Source organism: Rhipicephalus microplus, chromosome 7 (assembly GCF_043290135.1).
Source record: "Rhipicephalus microplus isolate Deutch F79 chromosome 7, USDA_Rmic, whole genome shotgun sequence".
Lineage (NCBI taxonomy): Eukaryota > Metazoa > Arthropoda > Arachnida > Ixodida > Ixodidae > Rhipicephalus > Rhipicephalus microplus.
In genome coordinates, this window is record NC_134706.1 from 115,837,127 (window position 1) to 115,854,237 (window position 17,111).

A 17,111-nucleotide genomic window follows, 5' to 3' on the forward strand; every position below is an offset into this window, starting at 1 on the left:
GGCGGTGTCAGTCTCGTATGAGTATATTATCTTTGCCCCAGTTTTGCTGCATGCGCGTAAAAAATTTTAGCTTTGTTTTTCTGATATGATCATTCTAATAACAGGTTCCTCACTGAAAAAAGAGTTTCTGAGACGTCGCTTCCCGGAACTTGAAGATCGGCACTTTGCCAGCTCGCGGGACCTGTCCTTTGAGACACACATACTGGGCGAGACTAAGGGCACGGGTGAGTATAGGTTTTCATGAAAGGCCTGGACGCACATTTAACCTCCGAGTCTTCTATGTGCGCCCTTTCCTTTTTTAGAAAGACAAAAAATACGACTCCTAAAGTAGCTACAGCTCAGTGAGGGGCTTCCTGCAGACAGGTGTTGCAATCCGAGTCTCAAGTCGGAACCTCCTTTAAAATTAACGTGCATAAACAACACAGGAAAGCGTTCATCAGCATTTGTATGATGAACCCAAATAATAGCTCGGGTGCAAAATATTTTCCACTTGGATAAACATCGGGCAATTAGTTGATAACTAATTCATTCTCAATTTGACTTATTTTCAGCACAGTATTGTTCAAACGCAAAAGTTTAAGAAAGGCTCTTGTCTGCGTGAAGCGTAATAGTTTATGAACCAGCAAAGCGCTAATGTAATTAGTTACTTACTACCTATTGTCGGTTCTTAGCACTTATCAGCTAATATCGTTTGTAAATTCATAGCTATTGTCGGTAATACGGTAATTTACTACACTTGGATGTAATGATACGACTCGATAGAACGCACCGGAAATTCGCCTTTCACCAAATTGAATAAAATATGACCCTACCCCAAGCCCAGACAATTCATCATCGCTTAACTGATCTCCTATAAGGAACGTGACATAACCTATTCATTGAGCCTTGTAAGCGATGCAAGTCTGACAACTATTCATTTTCTCATTTTCACTGCAGGTGTTGACCTCGTTCTCAACTTTCTGGCCGAGGACAAGCTCCAGGCGAGTGTACGCTGCCTGGCAGATGGCGGCCGCTTCCTTGAGATCCGACAGTTCGACTTGTCAAACAACTCGTCCTTGGAAATGTCAGCGTTTCATCGAAATGCCACTTTCCATGGCATAGCGATGGACAAAATACTGGTCGGCCAAAGCCTTACGGTCGCTGCAAAGCGTCGTCTCTTCGAAATGGTTCGGAACGGCATAGCGTCCGGTGTCGTTCGGCCTCTAGACACCACTCTGTTCACGCGCGACAAAGCCGAGGCAGCCTTCCGGTTGATGGCTTCCGGGAAACACGTAGGAAAAGTTGTAGTACAGGTGAGAGTCATTTCATTATCTAGCGTATGCGGCGCATTCTCGTATATTCGGGAATTGAATTAAAGTCTAAAACCACACGCCTACAACTATCAAAAGTTCTTCGATTCAGTTCGAAAGAGTAGTATATATCCTCGGTATGACATCCAGTACTGCGATCTGAAGAACTTCCCAGTGGAAAACTACATACTCATTCTGCGCATGTCGAGCTGCAAAAGAGTGTGCGAAAAGTCTAATTATTTAACTGTGATAATCCTCATTTGTCTCTAGTGCCATTTCCAGCATTATAATCGTGAGCCAAGTACTTTCAAGTCCAAGTACTTCTGATCTTCTCGAAGCATCTAAGATGACCATATTGGAAGTCGCTTTTAACTTTGATATTTTTTTATGCTTGATGTTCAGCACGGTGACATTTATTTTGAAGCATACGGCTCTATTGCCAAAGTGTTATCGAAATTGTGACGTAAATTAGTGTCTAGTCGCCCTAGAAAGCCACGCGTAAGATGACGATTGTCGAATATTGGCAGTGTTATACAACTGCTGCCCTCCAAACCTCGGGTCAATCACTCATGTGGAGCAAAGCATAAATGCTATACACCTGCGCCACATCGTTATGTAGAGCTTGGGTTAAAACTATTTGTTCGGCGGTATGATTTTTTTATACTTTGAGGCCTTTATTAATGGCAGTTTAACGCAGTATTAGTTTTTTTAAAAAACTAGCCTGCAGCTTATTCTGAAACGAAATAATTTGAAATATTGAATTTTGGTCTACTTTTCTCGAGAGTGTTACAGCATGGGATAGAAGTGAAGGGCAATGCCAGGAACGTTGATATATCGCCTTTGCTATTCATGCTTTACAAAACCAAGTAACTTTGCTCCAGTGAATGAAAGGTAGTATGGCATACTCGCAGTCCTTCATGCCAGTCTATGTGAATCCTATGGAGATAGTCATTGAGTACTGACCTATCTCTGCAAGTCCTCTCAAGCATGCGTTTTAAGGTCGGTGTCGGAGCCTGCAAATGCACTGTAACGCTCGCCAGCCTAACTTTCATATTTTAGATGCGAGGGATTTCTCTGCGCACTCCAAGCACTTTTGACGTCTATCTATCTATCTATTATCCATCTATCTATAATCTATCTATCTATAATCTATCTATCTATAATCAATCTATCTATCTATCATCCATCTATCATCTATCTATCTGTCATCCATCTATCATCTATCCATCTATCATCTATCTATTTATCCATTTATCATCTGTCTGTTTATCTATCTATCTATTTATCTATCTATATATAACCCCCTCAAGTAGGCGTGAACAACAATTAGTATGCGAGGGTAAGATGGTTTGACGATTATGACGCGCTGGTCGAGACAGAAACAATGTAACAATACTGTCACGCATGTCGTCAAAACCTTTCGGCCAGACAGTGGCACATGTTCAATAATGGGTATGCGCCACGGGTGTGTGGGCATATGCCAGGAACGGAGGGAGCAGTTATTATGCACCCAGGAATAGAGGGAACGCAGATTAGTAATTGTAACGCGGGAACGTTAAGAAAAAGCTTACATCAGCAGCGTTGCTTCTATAACTACAAATAATAAAATTTGGCAGATCCCACGTACTTCAGAATCAACGTTATGCGAAGCATGCGGTTGGAAGGTGAGCGTGAAGCACTATAAAAATTTCACGAAGATTAGCGTCTATTTGAAAAGATGTTCCGAGACCTGGCGTAGCTCTGTGCCAGAATGCTTGACTGCCACTCAGAATGCTCGGGTTCGATTCCTGCTGGGACACTGAAATTTATTATTTGCATTTGTTAAGGGGTCAGCGCTGCCTATGTCAAGTTTTTCTGAACACTGACATTTATTATATGCATTTGTTGGGTTGACGCTACTGATATCGGGTGTGCTTAACGCGACGCGTTAAAATTGCCAATGTGTGTTCTTGTCGTTCCTGGGTATATGCTAAGTGTCTATAACCTGTGGCACATACCCGCATACCAGTGGTGCATACCCCCCCCCCCCCCCCCTGGGTATGTGCCACTGTCTGGCGGGAAGTGTTTGACGACGCACGCGACGGGAATGGCACATTATTCATGTCTTAACCAGCACGTCATATTCGTCAAATCATCTTAACTTTCCATGCTTATTTTGGTTCACGCTAAGTCAAGGGGGTCACCACGAAAGTCCCCTAACGTAAGTGGCTAGAAAGATAGATAAATAGATAGATACGCTCAAAGTCGCCAAAGTTCACTAAGAAATGCTCCGCATTTAAAAATGTCAGGATCCCAGCAGGAATCGAATCCCAGCATTTTACGTGACAGTCAATTATTCTACTACAGAGCCACACCAAGTCTCGGACCTACTTTTAAAATGAACCCAAATGTTCATAAAACATCTATTGTGTTTGCAGTGTGGGCGATCCTATTTTATAAACATTACATACGTGTACTTTTGTGATGCAGCCGTGACGTCGGATTAACGCCAATTGCAGTTTGGTGCCGTCCACTGAAGCTGCTTTATGTAGCAGCGTCCAGGGCTACATGTGGTGTTCTACCATATTCGCGAGCACTAGCACCTAATATCAGCTTATCGCTTCTGGTGTGGCTAGTACTCATGTACGTACCTGTTCGCATTGTTGCGCAAGTGCAAGGAACTGGCTATATAAAAATTCATAACTGTTCAAGATATGTCTGGGCGTGCAACATATGTTCATATATTTAGTAGTAGTAGTAGTAGTAGTAGTAGTATTTTTATTTACAGTAAGCCGGATACAGAGCTCACTGCAGGAGCAAAGGGCTAAAGGCGAACAGCCTGACAAAGGCCCTTGTCCCTCCGCAGTCCGTGACAGTGCAATGCTTAGACATCAGCACTGACAAACAATATATATATTCAATACATTGGTTTCAAGCAACCTGAAATTGTAAACACAAAATTCAAACATAAATAGCATAAGAAGTGTACATAACACATTTTAAGAATTTGAGGTCACTCTCGTTAAAATTCACAACTAAGCAATATCAATGAAACAACTCAAAAACATACACAAGATGCATGCGGATAAAATGAATTCCGCTGTATACACTCGTATAATTGACATAGAAGTTTATGAACAATTTAAGGATTTGCAGAGGCATGAGACTCCATTACGTAGTTTTGATAGTGTAGACCAGTGGTTATGAATTAGTTTTTTATTTGTTTCTTGAAAGTCGCACTACTAGCCCTAAAGTTCAATTGATCTGCAAGGGTATTTAAAACCTGAGGTACCTGGTAAGATACTTTGTCTTCTATATTGGGTTCTTGTCCTAGGAGCTCGTTTCTTTTTTTCTCGCAGACTGTAGTGTGGTCTTCCGATGCAACTTTCTTCATATAGCTTAGTCTTTTGTATTAACTGAAGTAATTTAAAATGATATAATTGATGAATTCTGAGTATGGAATGTTTAATGAATAGTGGAGCAGTGCGCAAGTCTTGTAGATTCCCCCTGTTTTTTTCAAAGCAGCGCAATATTTTCTTTTGTATAGTTATTAACTTATGGTAATTCCCTTGTGATGTCGTTCCCCAGACTAACATCCCCTAACTTACTTTAGAATGGAAGAGTGCATAGTACATACTTATTTTTAACCTCAACGGGATTAAGTGAATTGTTCTAAAAAAACAACCAACTATTCGGTTGATCAGATGAGCGGTGATCAGATGATTTACATGTATGTTCCAGTTTAATTCCTCCTGAAACCATTCACCAAGAAACTTTTGTTCCCTAAGATGTGCGATGCAATTTCCTTCGAATTTTACAGCTATGTTACTATTAGGTTTGTTTAAAGGTCAGAATATCATATAGGTTGTTTTTTTTGCATTCAAGCGCAAACCATTTTGCCTTAACCAATTTGAAAGATTGCTTAGATATTTATTTACACTGACCTCAAGTGATATTAGATTGTCTGATGAAAAGAAAACATTCGTATCATCAGCGTACATTATAAGTTCATGAGAATGAGGTATATCGACAATATCATTTATATAGGCAAGGAACAATATTGGCCCCAGTATAGACCCTTGGGGGACTCCTTGGTTCAACTTTATCTTTGCAGAAATAGTGTTATTCAGTTTTACATATTGATAACGATCTTCTAGGTAACTTTTAAACAGTTGTAGTGCAACTCTACGCACCCCATAACTTGATTATTTATGAATCAATGATTTGAATTGAATGGAGTCAAATGCCTTTTGAAGATCGAGGAAAAGCCCAAGAGTATATTTTTTGTTTTCCATATTTTCGATTATCTTATCTTTGATATACAGTAGAGCTTGTTCTGTTGATTTATTTTTTGAAAACCATACTGAATTTTTGTTATTATTTGGTGCTTATCAAAAAAGGATGCAAGTCTGACATAAATAACCCCTTCAAATATCTTTGATATTGTTGGAAGCACGGATATAGATTGATAGTTCGCTAAAGTATTGATATCACCTCCTTTATGTACTGCAGTGACTTTTGCTACTTTTAGCTGCTCTGGAAATACACCGTTAGTGAGGGTGAGGTTGATAATATAGGCCAAGACATTAGATATCAATGGTGACACCATTTTTAACTCAACAGAACCTATCTCATCAATCCCTGATGCAACATAGTTTTTAGGTTTTCTGATTAATCCTTCTACTTCAACCGGATCTGTGGGTGCGAGAAAAATAGAATACGGCAAAGGAGACTTATCAGGAGTTGGAGCATTATCTCGCTTTTCATCCGTTCAAATAAAGGAACCCGCATTTATGAAATGTTCATTCATGACATTGGTCAACCTTTCACCACTGAAAATCTGACCATTAATTGTTAGGTCCTGTGTCCTATTACAACCTTTATTTCTGTTCGTAAGCCCATTTATGACCTCCCATAGCTTCCTCTGGTCATTGTAAATGCTTTCAAATAATTTTTCATAGTAGTTCTGTTTAGCCTTCCGTATTTCTGAATTTAAAACGTTTCTGTATTTATTGTACTCAGCTAAGGCGTCTGTGTTCCACGAACGGATGAAATCATGATACAATTTATTCTTTATTTTTATGCGCCGGTAAAGATCACGATTTATCCAAGGCTTTCTGCATTTCTTATTTCTGCCACGTGAGCGCTTCTGAAGTGGAAATGCCGCATCATAGCTAGTACTCAATAACGTTATGAATGTGTTTTAAGCATCATCAGCATTTTCTTGTCTATAAACAGTGGTCCAATCTATGTTCTGAACTAGCTGAAAAAAATGTTCCCGAGTTTTGCTGTTTTTAATTCGGTGGAAAGATGTCTCTGTTTTCTGACCAATTTGAGAAGTAACTCGTGCAAGAAAGAAGATGGGCATATGATCACTTATGTCATACGCAAATACCCCGGATTTTATATTCTGTGAACTAAAATTTGAGGCGCATATATCAAGGAGCGTAGCACTTGTTGATGTAACCCTAGTAGGTGAACGTATAAAATTTGTACTTCCATATGTAAGTAAGAGCGTTTCAAAATCTTTGGCATAAGGATCAATAGAACAGAGGTCAATGTTTATGTCACCCATAACTATGCAAGGAGTATTCCCGCGAACAGTGGATAACACAACATTAAGAATCTCAATAAATTTCTTTTTGTGGCCATGTGGTGGCCTATATACGCCAATTGCTATGAATGGGCCAACACGCATTGTAATGCATTCAACATCATCGTTCATAACAGTATACTTATCAAGCAGTTCACTCGAAAGCGTATCCTTAAAATAAATAGCAAGACCTCCACCTTTTTGGTGGTTACGACAGAGAAGTTCATGACTATAGCCTGGAAAGAACGGCGCATCTTCTTTGTAAGTAATCCATGTCTCGGAGAAAACTAGCACATCAAATCCGATAGCTATAGGCCATATAAAATTAGCAATGTCGTCGAGCTTTCTTTTTATGCTTCTACAATTTATATGCAATATTTTAAACAAGCCTTTTCCGGATTGAAATGCCCAATGAAGTCTTCAACACTGTAATACTTTCAATTATTTACAAGATCAGTCATAGTGGAATGTTTTTCAATTTGTTATGACATATGCCACATCTAATTTCTAATTTTAGCCAAGCTTGTCTCATCCGCAATGTGTATCGCTCACGATCCTTCATCTTTGCGTGCAAGGATTTTGCCACCGGATGTCTAGACAAATTTCCATGCGGCTTCTTTCTTTTTTTGTATTGCCGCTGCAAGCAATGCCTTGCCCTTCTGCGTCAAATACTCATTTACAAAAATGGGCGTTTTTTTGTCATCCCCAAGCATAGAACTATCGAGCCTCTTCTTTCTACATTTCGCCAGTATATCGTCACGTTTTGTTCTTTTTACAAAACGAACGATTATTTTCTTCACACCAGGCTTAGGAGTGGGAATCCAGTGGCATGCGTCAATATCAGACAGATCAACTGCCGTGCCGACAGCTTCGCTTATCTTTCTTACAACATCCACTGGATCATTCCCGACCGGCGCACCCTTTATCTCAAGATTGTTTAGGCGCTGATATTGTTCGAGCTCATCGCATTTTTGTGACAGTCTCTTATTTTCCGCTTTCAATTCCACGTTTTGTCTTATGAGCTCTTGCATTTCAGCTCTCATATTCTTGATATCAGTGGCTACATCTTTCACCTCACTGCAGGTGTCAGAGCAAAAGTGTCATTTCATAACGACGTGTCACTAAAAAAACAGCACGGCCAAACCGAAGGTATGTGCAATATGCCTGATTTTTTTTTTTTTCAAAAAAATGTTCCTGTCTAGCTTGAACGATGCTAGCCACAAAGAGTACGCTTCAGTCTAGCAACTACAAACAGAAAGGAAATCTTGAACGAATGATTACAACGCGGAGCTTCGTTTAGCAATGTCATTCCATTCATTGAAGCTCCATTTAAGCTTGCTCATATCCACTATATTTTGCGACAAAATCAATGGCGATGGTTCATTAAAAAGTACACAAGCGCACATTTGCTCACCACAATTACTCACACACTATGATCACGTTAAAGTGTAAAATCTTATTTGCCTTTTGCTTATAATATATATATATATATATATATATATATATATATATATATATATATATATATATATATATATATATATATATATATATATATATATATATATATATATATAATGAGATATAACAGACAGTAATGCCAAGGAATGTACAGGGGAAGTTATTAACATTAATGGAATGTAAATAAGAAGAAAGAAAAGTGGACGAAAAAATTACCAACTGTAAGCAGGAATCGAACCTACGACCTTCGAATTACGCGTTCGAACGCATAATTCGAAGGTCGTAGGTTCGATTCCTGCTTACAGTTGGTAATTTTTTCATCCACTTTTCTTTCTTCTTATTTACATTCCATTAATGTTAATAACTTCCCCTGTACATTCCTTGGCATTACTGTCTGTTATTTCTCATTATTATTGTGTTAAAAACACGGAAAAACGAGCCCTTAGGTATACACTTCTTTCCCTTATATATATATATATATATATATATATAGAGAGAGAGAGAGAGAGAGAGAGAGAGAGAAAGAGAGCAAAAATTGCGAGCTGTTTGCAACGAACGCAGCCACTTACACTTCAAATAAAATTTCATCATGAAGGTCGCTGTTAGCTACAGTATCTGCAGCCATAGGCATTTTAGACAAGCCAAGATTTTTTAATGGTTTGCTTTGAAGGCACTCATGAATGCCTCGCGGCTGTGCTATGAAACCAACGTATTGATTATCCCAGTGATCCTTTTGACAAAATTTACAAATCTGTGACACCAGATCCGACCCGAAGAAGTGCACCACCATGCCGGCCCAGCTGTACCGCTCCTTGTAGAGGCCGTCGCGCGCACTTACTTCTACGAGCACAAGTCGTACGTGATCGTCGGAGGTCTTGGTGGCTTCGGTCTGGAGCTTGCAGACTGGATGGTTACTCGTGGATGCCGCAAATTGCTGCTCACCTCCCGCTCGGGGTTGAGAACTGGTTACCAGAAGCTGTGCTTGCACCGTTGGCGTGCTCTTGGCGTCCAGGTGCTGGCCAGAAATTCAGACGTCGCGTCTGAAGGAGGAGCTTGGATGGTCATCGAGGAAGCCACCTCTACGGGACCCGTAGGCGGCATCTTCAATCTGGCAATGGTGAGTGATTTTCTCGGCATAGGTCATTCGGCTGAGATTTCAAAATAATCGTTGTTGCTGGAGTTTCGCGTCCCAAAACCACGAAGCGATCAGGAGGCATGACGCTGTCCTTGCCGCAATGAGAATGTGATATCACACACAGTCGCCATAGCACGCATAGATCAGAAACCGACGACGGCAGACACAATATTGCAATGTCGTTATTAGAATTTGTCACGGGGCGACGAAAGCGGAGCTGATTTTTTCAACACATAAGACTTTCACCGGTGGTTATAGGCCCATGGCGTGATCACGCACACGCTATCACAGACCTGTGAGTTGTGTGACCACGTGTGCCTGCTCTCTCTCTCTCTATCTATACCTTTGTCTCTATCTCAACTTTTAAAACTCACCCATTTATTTTTATATTGCAAGGTAGCATAACATTTTCTCTAGACTAGTTAACAGTCCTTGAGCCAAATTAGGGCTCCTGTACACGTTTCAAAGATTTTTCTGTTCTGTTGCTTCTCATAAAAGGTATCTGGAGTGCCAAGCGTGAGATCAATCGTTTTATGAAATGTTTCTCAGCTCCATTCTTTGAGATAGTCAGATAATGTCACACTGCGGGAGATCCAAATAGTGGCGGTGTGTTGCGGCAGAAAAGCGAATTGCTGCCGCTGCTGTTTCTGAGTAAACCAGTCGCGCGCGTTGCTCGCGGTCCGCCGCAGTCACGAAGCGCGGGCGGGGAGCACGTTCTGCTGCACTTGGCTAATGCCACCAAGATTTCAGGCCTGCTGACTGCCGCCATAACGTCAGAAGCCATGGCCGAATGAGAGTGCGTGGGAGGCTGTAAAGCCACTGCCACCATCGTCTACCGTGAAAAGATAAAACGATCGTGGCGAGTTTTACATCTACAGAAGCTTCGTTAAAACTTTTTTGTCTGGACTGCCACTTGTTTGAAGAATATATTACTCTTTAATTTTTGGTAATTTATTTTCAATGATTTGTTGCCCCACCTAAACTTTAAAGAATATTGTGTGCTCTCAAAAGTTTAACCAACTTATATAAAACTTACGAAATGTCAACAAACATACAAAATCAATAAGGTAAAATTAATTGATCATTTTTCATCTATATACACACACACAGACACACGGCACCATCCAGAAGATTCACGAAGTGAATCTGTTAATTAGCAAAACTTTCCACAGTTTTCTCTGTAAAGTGAGTGTGTTTTGACCTGTTGTGCCTGTTCTTAGACCGGCGTTCTTGGTAGTCATTGTTACGTATTTGTTCGGTTTGAAATGGTGCTCATGCCTCTGAGAAATATTTCATAAAACGATATATCTTACGCTTCGCACTCAAGATACCCCTTACTAAGAAGCAACAGAACAGAGAAATATTTGAGGTGTGCACTGGCACCCAAATTTGGTTCAAGGCAGCCCATTGGTCATTAAAAAATGACCAATGGGCTGCCTAAACTAACCCACGAATATAATACCACGAAAGAGAATGCTCTAAGCAGCGGTGAAAATATTACGTAGTGCATAAAAGATGCACGACATCACGGACCAGCTCTCTTACCCTTTTCTAAGTTAGTTGATTGGAGGTGTTGTAATAAGCAGGTGGTGCTATGAGCAAACAGCGAGACGTTTACCGACCCTCAAAGAAAAACGACCATCCTGAGAATATATCGCGACGCGCATTTATAGCTTCATTTTGGTGTGTTTGGTTTAGAAACAGAGAAACTTGAAACACTCTTTCGCTCCGCTTGTGAAGTCGGTTAGGCGGGGCGTGAAGATGCCTGCTTCGTTGCGCTGTTGTTCTTGCAGCCAAGTCAACCACGTCTCGGCAAATGCACTAGCACAAAACGCGAAATCTAGGCAGCTACTTTAGCACTCTCTCGGGACGATAAGCTATCACGGGAGTGAGCACCAGTGACACTCTGCTAAAGGTGTCGAAGGCCAAGGCTTCGCAAGCAAGTCAGAAACGCAGATGACAACATTTTAAAGAAATAGGCAAACGAGCTAAATAGGGTGCTTTTAAATCAACTCAAAAGAAAATTGTATAGAAACACACACACGTTTGAATCACGAAGAGAAGTAAGGCATCCTGAGGAATGGCAGGCTCTCATTTCGTTTTTCGCTCATCCTATGAGAACAAAAACACTTGAAGCACATTCTCAATATCAACTACAGTTGTGCCCGCAGCACTATCCCTGTGTGATAGCTTGGAGGTGTGTACACTACGCAAACATTCCGTAAACGTTACCCATAATTTCACCACGCGGCACTTCAAAGACGCTGAAGACCACGGTCATCTTCGTGCAGTCACCTGAAGAAACACCAGCACCCTACAATAGACTTCGTCAGGCTTGGCAATCCTGCTATCTCGAAAGATGGGAGCATGCATGCGCACGTCCACTGGGCTGGAGATAAGCGTCGAAACTGGTGACGTCACATGCCATGCCCGGTGTAGTGAGCAGGCCTGAATTACTTTTCTAGGTGGCGTTGGCTCGGCCGGTACAGTTTTTGTTTCTTTTTTGTATCGTGATTGCGGCTTTGTGTCACAAGGCGTCGCCCTCTGAAATGTCTCGATCGAAGCATGTTATTTTGGTATTTTATGTGACGTTATTTGGACTCCTGTAAACTTCCGTTGTAATGGGAGCTTAATCTTTTAAATGTTTCTTCCTCGACGCTTTAAAGTCATAGGTCAACAAGTGAATCAACGAAAAATATTCATCGCTTGCGTACAGGTTCTTCACGACGCCCTCATTGAAAACCAGACGGCTGAGACATTCGAAGCAGCGTGCAAGCCCAAGGTAGCCGGCACGCAGCTCCTCGACCAGTTCTCGCGACAGCATTGCAGAGAGCTCGACCATTTCGTGGTGTTCTCATCCACGTCGTGCGGACGCGGCAACGCCGGCCAGACAAACTACGGCTACGCCAACTCCGTCATGGAGAGAATCTGCGAGTGCCGTGTCGCTGATGGACTTCCCGGTGAGGAATGTCAATTTAACTTGCCTTAAGGTCAACGAACATCTCACGTTCAAAAAGTACGCACACCTCTGTGCAGTCCAACCATGTGACCAAAGCAGTGTGACCAGTGAGACCTAAAACAATACTGGTGGGGAAATCATTTCGTGAAAGTAAAGCCACATAGGCAGCCTCATTTCTAGGGGAATGATGAAAAGTTGCCCAGAGTAACTCATTTAAATAATTTAGTTTAGATATTGCCAACCACATTTGGAGAGTCATTGTTATTAGAGAGCACGATGTGGATGTTATTCTGCATTCGATATTCAGGCGTTTGAGCGGTATATTGAATAAAAAACATTTTAGTGGTTCTTTTTGCCGGAATAATGTTGACCGTTTGGACGGAAGACAGAGTAATTAAGAGAACTCATTTTGTCAGGCGCCCGGCGACCTCAAGACTGACGAATTGGCCGAATGGGCAGTTGTGGATGCAGTTATTCATGTGCCGCTGCTTTTCGTAGAAGCCTAAGCATATTGGCAAGTTTATAAATGTCAGAGTTACTTTTTTGAAAAGACTTTTTTGTAAGGTGCAACCATTACGTATTTTTCATTAACATGATATACACATGAAATTGCCAAATCAGTCTGCGGAATCCTGTATGGGAAGGAAAAGTTACGAAAGGCAAAACAGAGAAAATAAACAAATATGGTCAGACCTGCATTCACAATTCGGCCGGTCCAAAGGCATATATACTTGCACGTGTGCCTTGAACTTCATGCCCCAACCATGCACCATATTTGGGTTATATTGACTCAAATTCGTCATCGAACCAGCCTACTGGTATTTGACCAAGCAATGTAGTTTGACAAAGAGTGCGCTAGTCGTGTTAAATTACCAGCATTTTTACATTGTCGTTCTGTGTCAAGTACAATACACAAAAAGTTTCAATTTTTACTAGGCACTTCTATGCTCTATCACAGGACATAACTCTGCCTGAAATTACGAATTCTTGAGTAAAGTGACACTGCTTGCGAGAGAAAAAAAAATAATTAATGTTTTGACATTCACGGACAACAATAGCTCACCATCAACTCGATTAGATCACTCAGAGTTCAGGATGATTAATTTTTACAATTAATTTTGCATCTAAGCAGCTGTTTTGCAATGATTTGAAGGTAGCTTGAGCATCAAGAAGTCTTAGTTTGGAGTTTGTTACGGTACAGGCTAAGTGTATAGAGCCGTAACCTGTGCCCTTAGAAACACCTGTTTTCAACGACGATTTGAAAGAAACGTACACGTATGCTTCTGTGCATCGCTCGGAAGTTTGTGACCAGCTGAATATAGAAAATAGTTGATTTATCCTTTGTCGTTCTTGTTGCTAAGTACGCTAAGACATTCCTCAGCAGTGCGTGCTTCGTTTGGTGGAGACTGCATAAAATACATCCAAATTCTTAATTGTTTTTTTTTCGGTGCAGGGTTGGCTATTCAATGGGGCACAATTGGTGGCGTTGGACTGATCGGCGAAATGATGGGACAACAAACGTTCCTGCTTGGCCTTGCGCCTCAGAAAATTAGGTCGTGCATGGTAGTTATGGACCAGTTTTTGAGCCAGGGTCACCCCGTGGTTTCCAGTTATGTAAAGGCCGATCTGTCCCGAAAACCTGGCGACAAGGAAAAACACAGCCTCATTGAATCTGTGGCTCGTATACTTGGTAAGTATGAACAAATTGCAAGAAATACAAACGAGAAAGGCTCAAGTGACACGTTTCTGCAGTAAATCACTTCACAAGAGAACTTTTTATCCTAGTGAATATAAATATACGTAAAGCAGAAAGTGCCCTTCCTGTTTGCTTGTCGCTTTAGGAGAGGCGAAATATTTCCTGCCACCCTTTATGAATGCCTACCAGGCCTGCTTCTGCCCATCCGTTTTCTTCGATGAATTAATATTGCATGCTTGTACTACTCTGCTATTGATTTAAGCATACGCTAAATATTTTGCACAGATAATGAAAGCTGATTGCCAGTAATACATTCATGTTTTTTCTCCAAGCTGCGCAGCATTTTCTTAGTATTTTGCTTGTTTATTTTCAGCCCTACTTTCCTACTTGCCTGTTGAGACCTTCAGTCACTTGTTGCAGTTTATCTTCAGTATTTTTAGTATTGCAAAACACGCCTAATGCCATCTCGAAGTAATGTTGCTGAGTTATTATCTGGTAACCTCTATTTTCATTTGTCGACAACCTAGCCGCTTCAAAACCTCTAATTAGTGCGCAATGAAAGACATCAAAACAACTTGGCTTTCTTTTTGCCCCTGAAAGCTACACCTATCAATTACAATTCCAACGGTCACCTCGTTTCGCCAATTTAGTGAGTTCACACGTTTTCGCAAGCATCCCAGTCTACTGTGTAAAGAAATGGTGGTTAGATGCAGTGGTTGCGTATTTGTTTCTTGTGTATACTCGCAAACGAGCTATAATAAGGACCGAAATATCTGTCGAAAGTACTCCACCTGCTTCTTATATTCTAGGCACTTCAGTCACTTGGTTTAAATCTAAGGCCACTCATTTCTCTAGGTAGATTGCAATGAGTTTTTAAAGAACAAGGTGGTGAGGACGACCAGGCAAAAAAGCAGCAATGAGTAGGTGGAGGAGAACCAGCTAGACTCATACACTCAGCAGCTTCACAGCGGTCAGCCAGAAGCACACGATAGGCATGATATATGCAGTGAATAAATAGAGAAAACCGACCGTCAGTATCAATAAATACGATTACCATAAAAACACTGCACATCGTGGAAGTGAAATATAATGGTAAACGATGTATTTCTTTACAAGCTGTTGGTATTTCCTATTTATCCCAAATGGCCATTGTCTTCCGAGAGTGTAAGGCATTATTTTGGTTTTTCCATATGAAATTGCATGTGTGTACATGCTTTTAAAAAGAGCCCAGTATAGAATAGGTAACAGATGGTGTTGAAGGACAGCTTAATCACAATGAAAAAGAAATGGGCAGGGTATGTAGAACGCCGGAAAGACACAGGTGGGTATTGATAGCAACAGACTCGTCCAAAACAAGGCAAATATGCGAGGAGGAGGCAGAAAGTTAAGTGGCTAGTTTAGATTAAGAAGTTTGCAGGTATAACGTGGCTGAAGCATATATACGACAGGCTTATTCGGCAGAACATGGGGGAGGTTTCTGCTTTGCAGTGAGGTGCAGTCAGTTCGATTATGATGGTGATAATTCACTTTTGTCAAATTTCTGTCACTCACACTTGAGTTAAAAATGCACCTGTATTTCATTATTTTCGCGCCATTTTGTCTTTGTCGGCGTGCATGTTCTCAAAGGCGTCCAGGACGCATCCAGACTTAGTCCAGACATCAGCCTCGGTGAGCTGGGCATTGACTCCCTTATGAGCATCGATGTGAAGCAGACCTTAGAACAGGACTGTGACGTCACCTTGTCCACGCAAGAGATTCGGCAACTCACCATCGCTCGGATTCGACAGATTGGTGAATGTCACAGAGATGCTTCATCTTCGCGCGGGAAATCTAGCGCAGCTCATGGAACAAAAGGTGAGCAACGTCACCGTCACACCCTATGTGCAGTTCAGTTGAAAAACTCTCTAACAGCACACGAACATCATTGTTTCACATATAAGTGTGTCGTTAAATTTTTCGCAGTGCTCTTACAATTATGTGGTGCTATCTTAATGTGCATGAGGACGAACGGATATAACGATAAATATTAACAATAATAGATATAGTTTCATTTCGTAAAAGAGTAAAATTAGGATCACGGCGTCACAGCATGCAAATTCTGTAAAGTGTGTGTGGCTTGATGCTGCCCACTGAATTTAGAGTTCAATTCTCCAATTTCACTAGCTACAGCATTAACCAACTATGAATAATGTCTTACAGATAAGGGGTGGGCACCGCACGTGTTAGTCGAGTGATGAATATGGATGTAGCCTTCCAGACATCACATAAACTGCCAAGCCTGCGCAGAACGCGCCGCACAGTCACCGCGAAAGCTGCAACAGTGGCCGTTCAGAGCATTATTTAAACATTCTTTGGGTAACTGCTTCAAGCATGTTTGCAGGATACCCACTACGCCATGAATTATAGTTTTTGCGTAGTTGGCAGGCGTTGTTGTTGTTGTTGTTGTTGTTGTTGTTGTTGTTGTTGTTGTTGTTGTTGTTGTTGTTGTTGTTGTTGTTGTTGTTGTTGTTGTTGTTGTTGTTGTTGTTGTTTTTCTCTGCACACAGTTTGTACGCAAAGGGGAGGTTTGGCAGATTATAAGCTATTGAGCAAGCGTCAAAGCAGTGAAGAAAAAACTTGCGATAGGCAAAAATCGGTTTTATGCACTAAGAGATAAAGAAGGCAAAATAACCACCAATATGGATAGGGTAGTTAAAATAGCGGAGGAGTTTTACAGAGATCTGTACAGTAGCAGGGACAACCACGAACTAGCAGTAACCCAGATGGCACCCCACCAGTAATGATAGGAGAAGTCAGAAAAGCTTTGGAGAGCATGCAAAGAGGCAAAGCTGCTGGTGAGGATCTGGTAACATCCTATCTGCTAAAAGATGGAGGACGGATTGTGTTAGAAAAACTAGCCACCCTGTTTACAAGGTGTCTCCTCACGGGAAGATTACCAGAGTCTTGGAAGAACGCTAGCATCATCTTAATACATAAGAAAGGAGATGACAAGGACTTGA

At 41.2% G+C, this 17,111-nt stretch overlaps 1 protein-coding gene across 1 annotated transcript in view; it reads left to right on the top strand.

Annotated features, from left to right (window-relative positions):
* Positions 1-17,111, top strand: part of LOC119179104 (fatty acid synthase) — a 192,656-nt gene that overhangs the window by 163,940 nt on the left and 11,605 nt on the right. Inside the window, exons 20-25 of the mRNA XM_075869593.1 lie at positions 105-224; positions 937-1,292; positions 9,086-9,439; positions 12,174-12,417; positions 13,870-14,106; positions 15,739-15,966. Coding sequence (XP_075725708.1) covers positions 105-224; positions 937-1,292; positions 9,086-9,439; positions 12,174-12,417; positions 13,870-14,106; positions 15,739-15,966 — 1,539 coding nt within the window. The remainder of the gene's footprint in view (positions 1-104; positions 225-936; positions 1,293-9,085; positions 9,440-12,173; positions 12,418-13,869; positions 14,107-15,738; positions 15,967-17,111) is intronic.